The sequence below is a fragment of the Carcharodon carcharias genome, chromosome 18 (assembly GCF_017639515.1).
Source record: "Carcharodon carcharias isolate sCarCar2 chromosome 18, sCarCar2.pri, whole genome shotgun sequence".
NCBI lineage: Eukaryota > Metazoa > Chordata > Chondrichthyes > Lamniformes > Lamnidae > Carcharodon > Carcharodon carcharias.
The window spans coordinates 540,947-559,793 of record NC_054484.1 but is presented as its reverse complement, the minus strand read 5'-3'; the positions used below and the strand labels follow the sequence as shown (position 1 = coordinate 559,793).

Below are 18,847 nucleotides of genomic sequence, written 5' to 3'. Positions count from 1 at the left end.
CGAGGGATACAGTCTCACGGAGCGAGGCACCAGGCGAGGGATACATTCTCACAGTGCAAGTCACCAGGCAAGGGATACAGTCTCACAGAGCGAGGCATCATGTGAGGGACACAGTCTCACAGAGCGAGGCATCAGGTGAGGGACACAGTCTCACAGAGCGAGGCATCAGGTGAGGGACACAGTCTCACAGAGCGAGGCATCAGGTGAGGGACACAGTCTCACAGAGCGAGGCATCAGGTGAGGGACACAGTCTCACAGAGCGAGGCATCAGGTGAGGGACACAGTCTCACAGAGCGAGGCATCAGGTGAGGGACACAGTCTCACAGAGCGAGGCATCAGGTGAGGGACACAGTCTCACAGAGCGAGGCATCAGGTGAGGGACACAGTCTCACAGAGCGAGGCATCAGGTGAGGGACACAGTCTCACAGAGCGAGGCATCAGGTGAGGGACACAGTCTCACAGAGCGAGGCATCAGGTGAGGGACACAGTCTCACAGAGCGAGGCATCAGGTGAGGGACACAGTCTCACAGAGCGAGGCATCAGGTGAGGGACACAGTCTCACAGAGCGAGGCATCAGGTGAGGGACACAGTCTCACAGAGCGAGGCATCAGGTGAGGGACACAGTCTCACAGAGCGAGGCATCAGGTGAGGGACACAGTCTCACAGAGCGAGGCATCAGGTGAGGGATACAGTCTCACAGAGCGGGACACCAGGTGAGGGATACAGTCTCACAGAGCGAGGCATCAGGTGAGGGATACAGTCTCTCCGAGCGAGGCATCAGGTGAGGGGCACAGCCTCTCAGAGCGAGGCATCAGGTGAGGGATACAGTCTCACAGAGCGAGGCATCAGGTGAGGGATACAGTCTCACAGAGCGAGGCATCAGGTGAGGGACACAGTCTCACAGAGCGAGGCATCAGGTGAGGGATACAGTCTCACAGAGCGAGGCACCAGGCGAGGGATACAGTCTCACAGAGCGAGGCACCAGGCGAGGGATACAGTCTCACAGAGCGAGGCATCAGGTGAGGGACACAGTCTCACAGAGCGAGGCACCAGGTGAGGGATACAGTCTCACAGAGCGAGGCACCAGGCGAGGGATACAGTCTCACAGAGCAGGACACCAGGTGAGCGGTACATTCTCACAGCGCAAGTCACCAGGCAAGGGATACAGTCTCTCAGAGCGAGGCATCAGATGAGGGATACAGTCTCACAGAGCGAGGCATCAGGTGAGGGATACAGTCTCACAGAGCGAGGCATCAGGTGAGGGATACAGTCTCACAGAGCGAGGCATCAGGTGACGGTTAATCCCGTCTATGAAATCATAGAAGAGAATCACAATCTCTGATTTGATGTTATCTCACAATACGCAGTCACACACAGATAACTTCAGCCTTCTACATAGCAAGGAAGAGTTGGCAGCCCCTTTTCCCATTTCTATGTTACATACCCACCCAGGAACAGGAAATATATGGCACTGGTGGTTAAGATGGATAGGGTACCTGTTAAAGCTGGGCCACCCTATGTCTACATTTACACTAACCTGTTCACTGTTGGTATAAGACTGGAAACATCAAAATAGCTAAACAATGCCTAAGTTATACCTCCTGCACAATAACTCTGGTTACGCAACAACTGGAGTTACCTGATGCCAACTGGTGTTCTCTTTCCTTTCATCACGAATTAGAAATAAATAAAATTGCCTTATTAAGAGGTATTTGAAGGACTCATACCTATGATCCCACCAACGTCAAAAAGTGTGGAAAGATCTCCAGCCTTTTTGGCATCAAAGTGCTCTGGAAAAACAAAATGGATTAAATTGGAAGGCAGGTAAATATTTCAAACTGACAGGTAAATGCAGGTCTCTCACTATCCCTGGCAGGTTCATGCAGGAAGCGAATACCATTGTCAGGTCTGGGTTACAAGCAACTGCTTTTATCCATTAAAAGTAAAGAGAGCAACTGGTCCATATTGCAGCATCTTTTTCATTCATTCCTGGGGTGGGGTATCACTGGCAAGGTCATTTATTATCCACAGCTAGCTGACAAACTGAGTGAGGGCAGCTAAGATTTAACTCCATTGGCGTGGGACTGGAGTTATTTATAGACAACTGCCCCTCTATATTTCTTTTGCCTGTTCATTTGAATGTACAGTATGTTTAATTTTCTTTGTATGCATGCACAGTATCTTAAAGGAGACATCCCACAAGCGGCCTGCGGGTCGCTGTACAGCTGAACACCGGATAGGCCTGACCTGGTAACGAAGGCAGGGCCAGACTAAACCAGGTGGGTTCTTAGAAACTTCATTTCAAATTTCATTTCTGGAGTTTTACAAATATATTAAAGTGAATTCAAATTCTAAAATTGCCATGCCAGGATATGAATTCTCTGGAAGTCTAGTCTAGGAAAATAAGTGGTACACTGCCATACGCCCTTAAAGAGGGTAGGTTACTGCTGCTATTATATCAGGGAGGGTGATGCCACTTCCAAATGCTATACAGTTCATTAAAGTAGAACTGCATTTTTAATCAACATCAAACGCTGCATCAGCGCACGTCCGGAATCATTACAACATTAATCCAAATCATTGCAACCCAGACTGGTTTGAGTGTTGCTACTTACCTTTGTTGGCAAGGTACATTGGCAGCCAGAAAAGGAATGTGTAACTGACCAGTTTGGCAAAGAGCAGACACAAGGAGAACTCCACCACGCCCTGCAAAACACAACCAGACAAGCAGCTGATAACAGCAGCTTCCCAGAGCAACAGGCCGAGTAAGTGCTTCACCCCAGCAGACAGAGCTCAGCTCAGTTCTAACCCCAAGATCATTTTTGTAGACTTAAGGAAAATGAAGACAAGAAAACATATCAATTTATTTATTCATTCATAGGATGTGGGCGTCACTGGCTGGGCCAGCATTTATTGCCCATCCCTAGATGCCTTGAGAAGGTGGTGGTGAGCTGCCTTCTTGAGCCGCTGCAGTCTATGTGGAGGCTTGTATCTAGAGGCTTGAAAGGCTGGTCAAAGCAGATTCAACTGAGTGTGTCAATAGAATTGGATCTCTGTTTATAAAGGGAAAATTTACATGGCAGGAGAGAAAGAGCAGAGGGCGGAATGATCAGGTTGATCTTTCAGAGTGCCACAACAAATATAATGAACCAAATGCCTCCTTCTGAGAACTCTGGTTCTCTGAGAAGGGGAGGGAGGGAACTACTTGGTGCAGTATCCAAATTGCCTGTGAACTACAGCCAATAAAAGTCAATACCGAAAGGGAAGATAATGTCTGGCAAATCGGAATTTTTTCCAGAAGTGACTAAGATAGTGGACAGGGGAATGTCTGTTTGTTTATATGAATTTCCAGAAGGCATTTGATGAAGTCCCTCATCAAAGACTGTGAGCTAAAGTTGAAGCTGATGGAATTGAAGAGAAATGATTGACCTGGTTAGGAGATTGTCTGACTGGCAGGAGACAGCAAGTAGGGATAATGGGCAGGTCCTCTCATTGGCACAGTGTGACAGACTCGTGGTGTCCCACAAGGGCCTCAACTATTCACTGTATCTACTAATGACTTAGCTAATGGAATAAGAAAGCCCCAAATCCAAGTCTTCTAATCACACAAAGATAGCTGGTGTTGTAAGCAATGCAGGTAGAAGTATAAAGTTACAGAGATATTAATAGATTAAATGGGCTGACCTGTGGCAAAATGGAGTTTAATGTAGCTAAACGGGAGCTCAACCACTCTGGACTTGAAAAGGATCGAACAGGGTACTTCCTAAATGGTGAAAAGCTAAAAACAATGGAGGTCCAGAAAGATGGTGGGGGGTGTCCTGGTAGATAGATTAAAATATCATGAACAGGTACAAAAAAAAATCTAAAAGACTAATGGAATGCTGGCCTTTATATATAGAGGATTAAATACAAGGGAGTAGAAGTCATGTTTCAGTTATACAAAGCCCTGGTTAAGCCAGACTCAGAATACTGCAGCTCTAAGCCCATAGTTTAGAGAGAGTAAAAGCAAAATGCTGCGGATGCTGGGAACCTGAAATAAACACATAACATGCTGGAAAATGGCAGGGGGATGGGAAACTGAGGAGGGGGAAACAAGGATAGAAACAAAAGACAGAAAAGTAAGCAGCAAAAGTAGAAGGCAGAAAAACAAGGGCGAGAAACAAATGGGGTCATAGTGCAAAATAAAGCTAAGATGACTAACATGGTTAAAAAGACAAGTCTAAAGGCATTGTACCTTAATGCACAGAGCGTTCACAATAAGGTAGATGAATTAACAGCACAAATAGATATACACGGTTACGATATAGTTGCAATTACAGAGACATGGCTGCAGGGTGATCAAGGATGGGAACTGAACATCCAGGGGTATTCAATATTTAGGAAGGACGGACAAATAGGGAAAGGAGGTGGGGTAGCATTGTTAGTAAAGGAGGAAATCAATGCAACAGTGAGGAAGAATATCGGCTTGGAAAATCATGACGTGGAATCTGTTTGGGTGGAAATAAGAAACACCAAGGGGCAGAAAATGTTGGTGGGGGTTGTCTATCGGCTCCCAAACAGTAATAGAGATGTAAGGGAAGGCATTAAACAGGAAATTAAAGATGTGTGTAATAAGGGTACAACTGTAACCATGGGTGGCTTTAATCTACATATAGATTGGACAAACTAAACTAGCAATAATACTGTGGAGGGGGATTTCCTGGAGTGTGTACATGATGGTTTTTTAGACCAATACGGTGAGCAACCAACTAGAGAGCAGGCTATCCTAGACTGGGTATTGTGCAATGAGAAAGGATTGATTAACAATCTTGTTGTGCGGAGTCTCTTGGGGAAGAGCGACCATAAAATTATAGAATTGTTCATTAGGATGGAGAGTGAAGAAGTTGAATCTGAAACTAGGGTCCTGAATCTAAATAAAGGGAACTACGAGAGTATGAGGTGTGAGTTGGCAATGGTGGATTGGGGAACCTTACTTAAAGGGTTGACAGTGGATAGGCACTAGCTAATATTTAAAGAATGTATGCATGAATTACAACAATTATTCATTCCTGTCTGGCGCAAAAATAAAACAGGAAAGGTGGATCAACCATGGCTTACAAAATAAATTAGGGATAGTATTAGATCCGAAGTGGAGACATATAAAATTGTCAGAAAAAGCAGCAAGCCTGAGGATTGGGAGCAGTTTAGAATTCAGCAAAAGTGGTCAAAAAGATTGATCAAGAAGGGAAAAATGGGGGCATGAGAGTAAACTTGCATGGAACATAAAAACTGACTGTAAAAGCTTCCATAAATATGTGAAGAGAAAAAGATTAGTAAAGCCAAATGTAGGTCCCTTGCAGACAGAAAAGGGAGAAATTTTAATGGGGAACAAAGAAATGGCAGAAGAATTGAACACATAATTTGGTCCTATCTTCACAAAAGAGGACACAAATCATTTCCCAGAAATGTTAGGGAATCAAGGCTCTAGTGAGAGGGAGGAATTGAAGAAAATCAGTATTAGTGAAAAATGGTGCTAGAGAAATTAATGGGGTTAAAGGCTGAAAAATCCCCAGGGCCAGATAATCTACATCCCAGAGTACTAAAGGAAGTGGCCCTGGGAATATTGGATATTGGTGGTCATCTTCCAAAATTCTATCGACTCTGAAGCAGTTCCTACAGATTGGGGTGTGGCAAATGTAACCGCACTATTTAAAAAAGGGAGAGGGAAAAAAAAAAGAGAATTACAGACCAGTTAGCCTAACATCAATAGTGGGGAAAATGCTAGAGTCTATTATAAAAGACGTGGTAACAGAACACTTGGAAAGCATTAACAGGATTAGACAAAGTCAGCATGGATTTATGAAAGGGAAATCATGCTTAACTAATCTACTGGAGTTTTTTGAGGATGTAACTAGTAGATTAGATAAGGGAGAACCAGTGGATGTGGTGTATTTGGATTTCAAGGCGGCTTTTGATAAGGTCCCACATAAGAGGCTAGGGAGCAAAAATTAAAGCACGTAGGATTGGGGGTAATATACTGGCATGGTTTGATGGTTGGTTAACAGACAGGAAACAGAGAGTGGGAATAAATGGGTCTTTTTCTGGGTGGCAGGCGGTGACTAGTGGTGTACCGCAGGGATCAGTGCTTGGGCCCCAGCTATTAACAATATTTATAAATGACTTGGATGAGGGAACCAAATGCAGTATTTCCAAGTTTGCTGACGACACAAAACTGAGTGGGGTTGTGAGGTGTGATGAGGATGCAAGGAGGCTTCAGGGTGACTTAGACAAGTTGTGTGTGTGGGCAAACACATGGCAGATGCAGTGTAATGTGGGTAAATGTGAAGTTATCCGCTTTGGTGTGAAAAACAGAAAGGCAGAGCATTATTTAAATGGTGATATATTGGGAAATGTGGATGTACAAAGGGATCTGGGTGTCCTTGTACACCAGTCAACGCAAGTAAACAGGCAGGTGCAGCAAGCAGTTAGGAAGGTTATGTTGGCCTTCATTGCAAGAGGATTTGAGTTCAGAAGTAGGGATGTCTTACTGCAGTTATACAGGGCCTTGGTGAGACCACACCTGGGGTAGTGTGTGCAGTTTTGGTCTCCCTACCTAAGAAAGGATATACTTGCCATTGAGGGAGTGCAGCGAAGGTTCACTAGGCTGATACCGGGGATGGCAGGGCTGCTGTATGAGGAGAAATTAGTTCAACCGGGCCTGTATTCACTAGAGTTTAGAATGAGAGGGGATCTGATTGAAACGTATAAAATTCTAACAGGGCTAGACAGACTGGATGCAGGGAGGATGCTTCCCCTAGTTTGGGCGTCCAGAACCAGGGGCCACTGTATCAGGATACGGGGCAGGCCATTTAGGACTGAGATGGGGAAACATTTCTTCACTCAGTGGGTGGTCAACCTGTGGAATTCTCTACCACAGAGGCTGTGGAGGCCACTGAGTATATTCAAGAAAGAAATTGATAAATTTTTTGGTGTATCAGGGGGAATGGGAGGAAGCGGAGAGCGGGAGTACGACGTTGAGATAGAGGACCTGCCATGATCATATTGAATGACGGAGCAGACTCGAAGGGCCAAATGACCTACTCCTGCTCCAAATGTCTATATTTCTATGTAAAACTTCAGCAGATCTGGCAGTATCTGTGGCGAGAGAACCACGATTAACATTTTGTGTCCAATAGTTCTGAAGAGCTGCTGAGTCTTTTCAGCACTGTCTGTTTTGACCTCAGGAAGGATAAAATGGAGTTAGAGGGAGGACAGCATAGATTTACCAGAATGAAACCTGGACTCTACAGGTTAAATTAGGCAGAGGGGTTACACAAACTAGGGCTGCGTTCCCGGAAATGGTTAAGGGGTGATTTCATCCAAGTTTTCAAGACATTAAAGGGAACAGGTCGGGTAATGTGGAGAGAAACGATTTCTGCTGATTCTGAGGATGGGGATTAGTGGAAAAATGTGAAATCGATCTTTCCAATGTGAGATTAGGAAACATTTCAACACACAAAGGGTGGGACGAGTTTGGAATTCTCTTCTGCAAACAGAAATTAATGTGAGATCAGCTGTAAATTTTAACACTGAGATTAATAGATTTTTGTTATCCAATGGGGTTAAGGGATCTGGGCAAAGGCAGGATATGGAATGAGGACACAGCAATTATGACCTCACTGAGTGGCAGAACAGGCTCAAGGGGCTGAATGGCCTCCTCCTGGCCCTATGAACCTGCAGCAGAGGAGGGGGTGAAATTTGGCAAACATAAAAAGACTTTTTGATGATTTTACCAGAATTATTCCCATGTTCAAAGTGGGACTATCATATTTCAATTATATACATCCCCATTATAATCACTCTGAACTCCTCGGACATATTTGTAGAGTTAATACTTTGGTCTTTCCAGAAGAATCGGAAGAACTTTCATTTGGAAAGGAATTTGAATTTCCTGACAGTTTCTTTGCAACAAGTTACAACTCGTGTTGAGTTTCTAACTCCAACAGTGGGCCAGTATCACGATGCTTTGCTGCAGAAGGAAGACAACACATTATATGCAGTTGCACCACGCCCCATTTAAAGACCCATTCTGAACAGATACTTACAGGGATTCGCACGGCTGCAAAGAAGCTGATTGCTGCTGGTGCATTTCCCCTCTCACTGCTGACCACAACAACGTGACTGGTCAGTAAATGGCTGGATTTGGCTGAAATCCCATCACTATCCTTCAAAAAATATTCCTGTTCTGGGTCCTGAATTGTTTTTTAAATTAAATTGAAAGGAAGATAGTGTAAGAAGTTGCAAATTAAATAAAACAACGACTAAAGCACATTGACTGCAATTTAAATTACAGAAGTTGCTGCAAATGTCAAGCAGATTCCCTCATGGTTCCGTGGGAGCCATTGAGAGAAGCAGTGACCCAACCTCAATGTCTTTCACTGTTAGCCCTTTGTATTTCCAGCATTTTCTGTTTATCTTTCTGACCTCAGCAATTTCAAAGGTTTGTTCTATCTCTGATCACTTTGTTACTTGAAGGACTGTGTAACTGAGCACACATGGGCAACATAATGTTAATGGCGCTTCACCAGCAGTTCCAAACTGCAGCATGAGAAACTGTGAAATCCTCTCCAATAAATGTAGTGCTGTGGGCTGTCAGCAGGCAGAGACTGACCATGAAAACAGCCTGATTTTCTCACCACCCTACAGGGAGCAAAGATGCCATCACCGCCCAGTCTCCAATCCCATATTAGTGGCTCATATTTAATAGGTCATCTAGGGCCAATATTGTCCACATCCCCAACTCTGTCAAAGATGCCAACAAGGAACGAGAAAGAACAAGTGAGTTCAAAGCAAACTTTCAGCTGAAGGATAGGGTGTAGTAGCATTACAGACACCTGAAGGATAGGGTGTAGTAGCATTACAGACACCTGAAGGATAGGGTGTAGTAGCATTACAGACACCTGAAGGATAGGGTGTAGTAGCATTGCAGACACCTGAAGGATAGGGTGTAGTAGCATTACAGACACCTGAAGGATAGGGTGTAGTAGCATTACAGACACCTGAAGGATAGGGTGTAGTAGCATTACAGACACCTGAAGGATAGGGTGTAGTAGCATTACAGACACCTGAAGGATAGGGTGTAGTAGCATTACAGACACCTGAAGGATAGGGTGTAGTAGCATTACAGACACCTGAAGGATAGGGTGTAGTAGCATTACAGACACCTGAAGGATAGGGTGTAGTAGCATTGCAGACACCTGAAGGATAGGGTGTAGTAGCATTACAGACACCTGAAGGATAGGGTGTAGTAGCATTACAGACACCTGAAGGATAGGGTGTAGTAGCATTACAGACACCTGAAGGATAGGGTGTAGTAGCATTACAGACACCTGAAGGATAGGGTGTAGTAGCATTACAGACACCTGAAGGATAGGGTGTAGTAGCATTACAGACACCTGAAGGATAGGGTGTAGTAGCATTACAGACACCTGAAGGATAGGGTGTAGTAGCATTACAGACACCTGAAGGATAGGGTGTAGTAGCATTACAGACACCTGAAGGATAGGGTGTAGTAGCATTACAGACACCTGAAGGATAGGGTGTAGTAGCATTACAGACACCTGAAGGATAGGGTGTAGTAGCATTACAGACACCTGAAGGATAGGGTGTAGTAGCATTACAGACACCTGAAGGATAGGGTGTAGTAGCATTACAGACACCTGAAGGATAGGGTGCAGTAGCATTACAGACACCTGAAGGATAGGGTGCAGTAGCATTACAGACACCTGAAGGATAGGGTGCAGTAGCATTACAGACACCTGAAGGATAGGGTGTAGTAGCATTACAGACACCTGAAGGATAGGGTGCAGTAGCATTACAGACACCTGAAAGATAGGGTGCAGTAGCATTACAGACACCTGAAGGATAGGGTGTAGTAGCATTACAGACACCTGAAGGATAGGGTGTAGTAGCATTACAGACACCTGAAGGATAGGGTGTAGTAGCATTACAGACACCTGAAGGATAGGGTGTAGTAGCATTACAGACACCTGAAGGATAGGGTGTAGTAGCATTACAGACACCTGAAGGATAGGGTGTAGTAGCATTACAGACACCTGAAGGATAGGGTGTAGTAGCATTACAGACACCTGAAGGATAGGGTGTAGTAGCATTACAGACACCTGAAGGATAGGGTGTAGTAGCATTACAGACACCTGAAGGATAGGGTGTAGTAGCATTACAGACACCTGAAGGATAGGGTGTAGTAGCATTACAGACACCTGAAGGATAGGGTGTAGTAGCATTACAGACACCTGAAGGATAGGGTGTAGTAGCATTACAGACACCTGAAGGATAGGGTGTAGTAGCATTACAGACACCTGAAGGATAGGGTGTAGTAGCATTACAGACACCTGAAGGATAGGGTGTAGTAGCATTACAGACACCTGAAGGATAGGGTGTAGTAGCATTACAGACACCTGAAGGATAGGGTGTAGTAGCATTACAGACACCTGAAGGATAGGGTGTAGTAGCATTACAGACACCTGAAGGATAGGGTGTAGTAGCATTACAGACACCTGAAGGATAGGGTGTAGTAGCATTACAGACACCTGAAGGATAGGGTGTAGTAGCATTACAGACACCTGAAGGATAGGGTGTAGTAGCATTACAGACACCTGAAGGATAGGGTGTAGTAGCATTACAGACACCTGAAGGATAGGGTGTAGTAGCATTACAGACACCTGAAGGATAGGGTGTAGTAGCATTACAGACACCTGAAGGATAGGGTGTAGTAGCATTACAGACACCTGAAGGATAGGGTGTAGTAGCATTACAGACACCTGAAGGATAGGGTGTAGTAGCATTACAGACACCTGAAGGATAGGGTGTAGTAGCATTACAGACACCTGAAGGATAGGGTGTAGTAGCATTACAGACACCTGAAGGATAGGGTGTAGTAGCATTACAGACACCTGAAGGATAGGGTGTAGTAGCATTACAGACACCTGAAGGATAGGGTGCAGTAGCATTACAGACACCTGAAGGATAGGGTGTAGTAGCATTACAGACACCTGAAGGATAGGGTGTAGTAGCATTACAGACACCTGAAGGATAGGGTGTAGTAGCATTACAGACACCTGAAGGATAGGGTGTAGTAGCATTACAGACACCTGAAGGATAGGGTGTAGTAGCATTACAAACACCTGAAGGATAGGGTGTAGTAGCATTACAGACACCTGAAGGATAGGGTGTAGTAGCATTACAGACACCTGAAGGATAGGGTGTAGTAGCATTACAAACACCTGAAGGATAGGGTGTAGTAGCATTACAAACACCTGAAGGATAGGGTGTAGTAGCATTACAGACACCTGAAGGATAGGGTGAAGTAGCATTACAAACACCTGAAGGATAGGGTGTAGTAGCATTACAAACACCTGAAGGATAGGGTGTAGTAGCATCACAAACACCTGCTTACAAACTGCACAAGATTCAGAGATCCCAGTCTATAAGATCTCCAGAAAACACAATGAAATTGTAAAAAATATAATTACAACTGGAAAGGGACGAAATGTGATTGGTCATCGGAAATAGTGCAGATCAAAGTAAGAATCAGTAAAGGATGTAAACTCCAGGAGGAGTAAGTATACCGAGCTCGAGTGCAGTAATGCAGTTGTGCAGTTTGCTGATAAGGAATTGTCAGACATGTTATAGGATTACATTGGATTACACAATTACATAAAATGTCCAGCACAGAAATAGGCCATTCAGCCCAACCACTCCACGTTGGTGTTTATGCTCCACTCGAACCTCCTCCAGTCTTCCCCCATCTAAGCCTATCATATCCCTCTATTCTCTTCTCTCTCATGCTTGTCTAGTTTCTCCTTAAATGCAGCTGTACTATTCAATTCAATCACTCCCTGTGGTAGCAAGTTCCACATTCTTAAGGAATAAAACTGGGCAGATCATCTGACAACAAACCAATGCTGTCAAACGACACTTACCCAGCAATAACCTGCTCACTGACGCCCAGTTTAGGTTCCGCCAGGGCCACTCAGCTCCTGACCTCATTACAGCCTTGGTTCAAACATCGACAAAAGAGCTGAACTCTCGAGGTGAGCTGAGAGTGACTGCCCTTGACATCAAGGCAGCATTTGACCAAGTGGCATTAAGGACCCCTAGCAAAACTGTAGTCAATGGGAATCAGGGGGAAAACTCTCCACTGGTTGGAGTCATACCTAGCTCAAAGGAAGATGGTTGTGGTTGTTGGAGGTCAATCATCTCAGCTCCAGGATTTCATTGCAGGAGTTCCTCAGGGTAGTGTCCTCGGCCCAACCACCTTCAGCTGCTTCATCAATGACCTTCCTTCCATCATAAGGTCAGAAGTGGGGATGTTCGCTGATGATTGCACAATGTTCAGCACCATTTGTGACTCCTCAGATACTGAAGTAGTCCACGTTCAAATGCAGCAAGACCTGGACAATATCCAGGTTTGGGCTGACAAGTGGCAAGTAACATTTGTACCACACAAGTGTCAGGCACTGACCATCTCCAACAAGAGAGAATCTAACCATCTCCCCTTGGCATTCAAAGGCATTATCATCACCGAATCCTCCACTGTCAACATCCTGGGGATTACCACTGACCAGAAACTGAACTGGACTAGCCAGATAAATACTGTGGCGACAAGAGCAGGTCAGAGGCCAGGAATCTTGTGGTGAGTATCTCACCTCCCAACTCCCAAAGCCTGTTCACCATCTATAAGGCACAAGTCAGGAGTGGGATGGAACACTCCACACTTGTCTGGATGAGTGCAGCTCCCACAACACTCAAGAAGCTCAACATCATCCAGGACAAAGCAGCCCGCTTGATTGGCATCCCATCCACAAACATTCACTCCCTCCACCAGCGATGCATAGTAGCAGCAGTGTGTACCATCTACAAGATGCGCTGCAGCAACTCACCAAGGCTCCTTAGGCAGAACCTTCCAAACCCATGACCACTACCATCTAGAAGGACAAGGGCAGCAGACACATGGGAACACCACCACCTGGAAGTTCCCATCCAAGAAAGAGCAGCCCACTTGATGCACACCTCTTCCACAAATATTCACTCCTTCCAAAGCCAATGCACAGTAGCAGTAGAGTGTACCATCCACAAGATGCAGTGCAGAAACTCACCATGGATCCTTCAACAGCACCTTCCAAACCCATGACCACTACCATCTAGAAGGGCAAGGGCAGCAGATAGATGGGAACACCACCACCTGGAAGTTCCCCTCCAAGCCACTCACCATCCTGACTTGGAAATATATCGCCATTCCTTCACTGTCGCTGGGTCAAAATCCTGGAACTCCCTCCCTAACAGCACTGTGGGTGTACCTACACCACATGGACTGCAGCGATTCAAGAAGGTAGCTCACCACCACCTTCTCAAGGGCTATCAGAGATGGGCAATAAATGCTGGCCTAGCCAACGAAGCCCACATAGCATGAATGAATGAAATGAGCAATGCAGAAAAATTGGCTGTTTGTAATTGGCTGTTTGGGGTCAGAAAAGCTGAAGTTATGGAGCTCAGAATTCAAACATATGCAAATTCTCAATCAAGAGCTAGAACGCACATGATGAGCTGAATGGCCTCCTTCTGTCCCATTATCATGCTATGATTTATATAGTTCGAAGTATTATCTTTTAAGTGCACATTTCAGTAATAGCACATGTTCTGTAGATTTATTAAAACGTGACATCTATATATTGTCCCTATATCAAACCTTGATTCGAGCACACTTAGGAACATTTTATGCAATCCTGGTCACCAAGGCATAAAAAGGACATGGAGGCACTGGAGAGAGTGCACAGAGGGGACGATGAAGGAAATCTGTGGGTTGACATATCAGGAAACGATTGATAGGCTGGGTCTCCTTTCCCTTGAAAAACCAAAGCTGTGGGGTGACCAATTCAAGGTCTTTAAGGCGATGAAAGGTTTTGATGGAGTGGATACAGAGAGCATATTTCCAGAACTAGAGGCCATCAATTTAAGATAGTCATTAAGAAATCCGTTTGGAAATTCAGGAGAAACCTCTTTACCCAAAGAGTGGTGAGAAAGTGGAATTCACTACCAGGGAGAGTACTTGAGGTAAATAATATAGATACAGTTAAGGGTAAGCTGGATAAGCATTTGAGGGAGAAGGAAGTAGAGAGTTCAGCTGATAAATTTAGATGAGGAATGATGGGAGGAGGCTCAAGTGGAGTATAAACACCAGGATGGACTGGATGGGCCGAATGTCCTGTTTCTGTGCTGTATGTCATTTATAATCCAATGTAAAAGGACCTTATTGATTTGAGGATTAAGTTTGTAAAAGAATTATCAACTAACACCAGTATAAGGAATTACACTGTACCCAAATGGTTGGGTTTAGTCTGAGGAAACAGTGTACCTGAGCGGCAGCGTAGTTTTATACCTGTAGCAGCCACACAGCAAGAAGATTGTCCTGACTAAGGTAAGAATCCAGGCAAAGCTGCTGTCCCACTTTACTTTGCACATCAATCCTAAGGATCAGGTTGTATAGGCCAATGTCTCATGGTCAACTCTGTACCTCTTGCTGTGTGTAATCTGTTACATGTAATTAAGTACAAGGCCACTGGACTTCTACTTACTGTAAACGAGACACTTCTACTGCTTTTGTAGAGCTGGCATTTCTCTTTAAATCCATCCCATCCATTCAAACCCTTGGATGGTTTCTGTGAACAATGAAATACAGGGAGAAAAATTAATAGAATCAATAACCAGGAACATTAGGTTGCTCAACAAAGGTACATTTCTCTCAGTCACATCAGATTAATTACTATCCCTCCAGAGCCTCTCCCTTCCCTATCTCTGTAACCTCTTCCAGTCCTAAAACCCTCCAAAAACTCCGAAAACCTCCAACTCTGGCCTCTTGTACCCCCAATTTCTTTTGCGCCATGGGTAGCTGTGTCTACAGCTGCTTTTGCCCCAACTCTGGGATTCCATCCCTAAACCCCTCTACCTCTCTCCTCTCTTAGGACACGCAAAACCTCTTTCTTTGACCAAGCCTTTGGACACTTGTCCCAGTACCTGCTTGTGTGGTTCGCTGTTAGTTATTGTCCAACACCCCTCTGTAAACCACTTGGGGCCTTTTATGTTTAAGTGCAAGCTGCTGATTCATGATCTAAAGTAAAGGATGTTCAAAGGATTCAATCAGTTAGATACAGAGAAACTAGTTCCTCTGGTGGGGGGATCCAGAACAAGGAGGCTCAATATTAAAATTAGAGGTGGTTGATTCAGGATTAAAACAACAAAGCATGTTTTAGATATTAGGACAGCGGAAATCTGGAACTCTCTATGAAAAGCTGTGGAAGCTGGCGGTCAACTGAAATTTTCACGATTGGGATCAACAGATCTTTTGTTCAGCAAGGTAAACGATGTGGATCGAAGGTGGATAAATAGATTGAGGTTTGGATTATGATCTATCTGAAATGGCAGAACAGGCCTGAACATACAAACATCACAACCAGCAGCAGGAGGAGGCCACTCGGCCCCTCAAGCCTGCTCCACCATCAATAAGATCATAAAAACAAAAAAATTGCGGATGCTGGAAATCCAAAACAAAAACAGAATTACCTGGAAAAACTCAGCAGGTCTGGCAGCATCGGCGGAGAAGAAAAGAGTTGACGTTTCGAGTCCTCATGACCCTTCGACAGAACTTGAGTTCGAGTCCAAGAAAGAGTTGAAATATAAGCTGGTTTAAGGTTTGTGTGTGGGGGGGGGGCGGAGAGAGAGAGAGAGGGATGATGGCTGATCTGATGTAACCTCAAGCCCACATTCCCTGCCTACCCCCAATAACATTTCACCCCCTTTTTAATCAAGAATCTCTCACATTCGGCCTTAAAAACAATCAAAGACTCTACTTGCACTGCCTTTGAGGAAGAGAGTTCCAAAGACACTAAACCTTCAGAAAACATTTCTCCATCTCTGTCTTAAATGAGCAACCCCTTATTTTTAAACAGTGACCCCAAGGTTCTAGGTTCTCCCACAAGAGGAAACATCGAATCCACATCCACCCTGTCAAGATCCCTCATGATCTTAAAGGTTTCAATTAAGTCTCCTCTTACTCTTCTAAACTCTAGTGAATGCAAGCCTAACCTGTCCAACCTTTCCTAATATGACAAACCCACCAATTCCTGGTATTCTCTGCGCTGCTTCTAATGCATTTACATCTTTTTTAAAATAAAGAGACCAGTACTGTGCACAATAGTCCAGATGCCCTGTACAACTGAAGCATAACCTCCCTATTTTTGTAATCGATTCCCCTCACAATAAGTGATAATATTCTATTAGTTTTCCTAATTACCTGCTGTACCTGCTTATTATCCTTTTGTGATTCATGTACCAGGACACCCAGATCCCTCTGAATCTCAGAGCTCTGGAATCTCTCACCATTTACATAATAAGATTATCTTTTATTTTTCCTGTCAAAATGAACACTTTCACATTTTCCTACATTATACTCCATTTGCCAGATCTTTGCCCACTCACTTAGCCTATGTCACTTTGTAGCCTCTTTATATCCTCTTCATAATTTACTTTCCCATCTATCTTTGTGTCGTCTGCAAATTTAGCCACCATCCCTTCGGTCCCTTCATCCAAGTCATTTATATAAATTGTAAAAAGTTGAGGCCCTGCACTGATCCCTGTGGTACACCACTTGTCACATCCTGCCAACCTGAAAAATACCCATTTATGCCTACTCTCTGCTTCCTGTTAGCCAGCCAATCTTCTATCTATGCCAATATGTTACTCACTACACCATGAGCTTTTATTTTCTGCAATAACTTTTGATGTGGCATTTTATCAAGTGCCTTCTGGAAATTTAAGTGCAGCACATCCACCGGTTCCCCTTTATCCACAGTGCATGTGACTCCTTCAAAAAAAACTCCAATAAGTTGGTTAAACATGATTTCCCTTTTACAAAACCATGTTGACTCTGCCTGATTACCTTGAATTTTTCTAAGTGCCCTGCTATAACACCTTTAATAATAGCTTCCAACATTTTCCCTATGACAGATGTTAGGCTAACTGGCCTGTAATTTCCTGCTTTCTGTCTCCCTCCCTTTTAGAATAAAGGGGTTATATTTGCTAGTTTGCTAATGGAACCTTCTCCGAATCTGGAGAATTTTGAAAAATTGAAACCAGTACATCAACTATCTCATTAGCCACTTCTTTCAAGACCCTAGGATGAAGTCCATCCAGACCTGGGGATTTGTCAGCCCGCAGCCCCAACAATTTGCACAGCACCACTTCCCTGGTGATTGTAACTTTCCCGAGTTCCTCCCTCCCATTTCCTGATTTACAGCTATTTCCGGGATCCAGCTATTACTTGTGTCCTCTATAGTGAAGACCGAAGCAAAATATCTGTTTAATTCATCCACCATCTCTCTACCTTCCATTAACAATTCCCCAGATGCACTCTCTATAGGACCAGCGCTCACTTTGTTCACTCTTTTCTTATTTAAATATTTATAGAAACTCTTCCTATCTGTGTTTATATTACTAGCTAGCTTGAGCTCTTTGTAAAAAAAAATTAATAAATTCAGTAGTCCAACTGCATAGGCTATTTGAGTTAAATGGTTATGGAGGTCCAAAGGACAGTTTTAAATTACAAAAATGCAAATCCAAGAGCTTACATAACTTAAACTTTACATTGCCATGTCCTCATTATGCAAACCTTGACATCTGGAGCAAGATACCAACGTACATAATGAGTGCAAATTTGCTGTATAAGATACTATGCCCACATGAGGAGGGGTGAAAGGACTCCACTATTCTACCACTCCAGGTCAGAAAGTAACAAGGTTTTTTTGTGAACATAAAGAGGACATGCTTTGCCAATACTGCAGCAGTTGCACTATTTACTTTTGGGATTGTAAAGAATTAGTCACAGACAGGTTTTCTTAGGTTGAACAAAGGAACAAGATAACACACACACACTCCCTGGGCCCCCGCACGTACACACACACCCTGGGAGCGCTCTCGCTTTCTCTCTCACACACACACACACACACACACACACACACACACACACACACACACACACACACACACACACACACACACACACACACACACACACACACACACACACACACACACACACACACACACACACACACTAGTGCAGATGGCAGAATGAGAGGATAGGTTTAAGGATTTTTTTTTTTTTACAGTTCATGAAGATATAAAGAGAGGAGTATACTGTTAGCTGCTCTTTGGCTGATCTTGATGAGGTAATTTCATGATGCGGCCATTTTATTCGGATGTTCTCCTGGGCGTAATTGTCTGGAGCAGATTTCCATGCTTTAATCCTGAAAGGTCTCAGTTTGCAGTAGATGTCTCTACTCAGGTTGGTTACTTTGCAAATCCAGCCACAATAGCTCTGAACAGCCTTTACAGCCTGTTTCAGTACAGCATTGTGATCTCTCCCTGCTTGGTAACACAGTCCCTCAAAGTCCCCTGCTGGCTGTATATTCCAGGAAAATTCTATCAGTCCATGTCTGCTGCAGACATTGCTTTTGAACAGGTAATTGCATTTTGATGTCTCATCTCAAACTTTTGAAATGTTTCAGGATAGTGCAAAGCCAACAGGAGATGGGAGTCTTTCACACTCCGCAGGGGACAAAGTGTCTTTTTTCCCATCCCACTTGGTGAAATGCAAGCTGTACATTGTAACCATCTGGGCAGCTTCAATTGTCTTTACAGGCTTTCAATTTTTTTTCCCCAAAATCCAGCCAGTAAAGAAAAATGAGAAATTGTGTCTTTAAAAAATAGCACATGCCCCTAACAAAGATTCTGG

The 18,847-nt window shown here is 44.1% G+C and overlaps 1 protein-coding gene across 7 annotated transcripts in view; it reads right to left on the bottom strand.

Annotated features, from left to right (window-relative positions):
• slc37a1 (solute carrier family 37 member 1) overlaps window positions 1–18,847 on the bottom strand; it is a 117,374-nt gene that overhangs the window by 40,702 nt on the left and 57,825 nt on the right. For all 7 annotated transcript variants that reach the window (XR_005945898.1, XR_005945897.1, XM_041211968.1 and 4 more), the window contains 4 exons: window positions 14,634–14,717; window positions 8,085–8,231; window positions 2,616–2,706; window positions 1,728–1,790 (listed from right to left, as the gene is read on the bottom strand). Coding sequence is in view for 5 of the 7 variants with exons in the window: in XM_041211968.1 (XP_041067902.1) it covers window positions 1,728–1,790; window positions 2,616–2,706; window positions 8,085–8,231; window positions 14,634–14,717 (385 nt within the window). In the remaining 2 variants the exon portion in view is untranslated. The remainder of the gene's footprint in view (window positions 1–1,727; window positions 1,791–2,615; window positions 2,707–8,084; window positions 8,232–14,633; window positions 14,718–18,847) is intronic.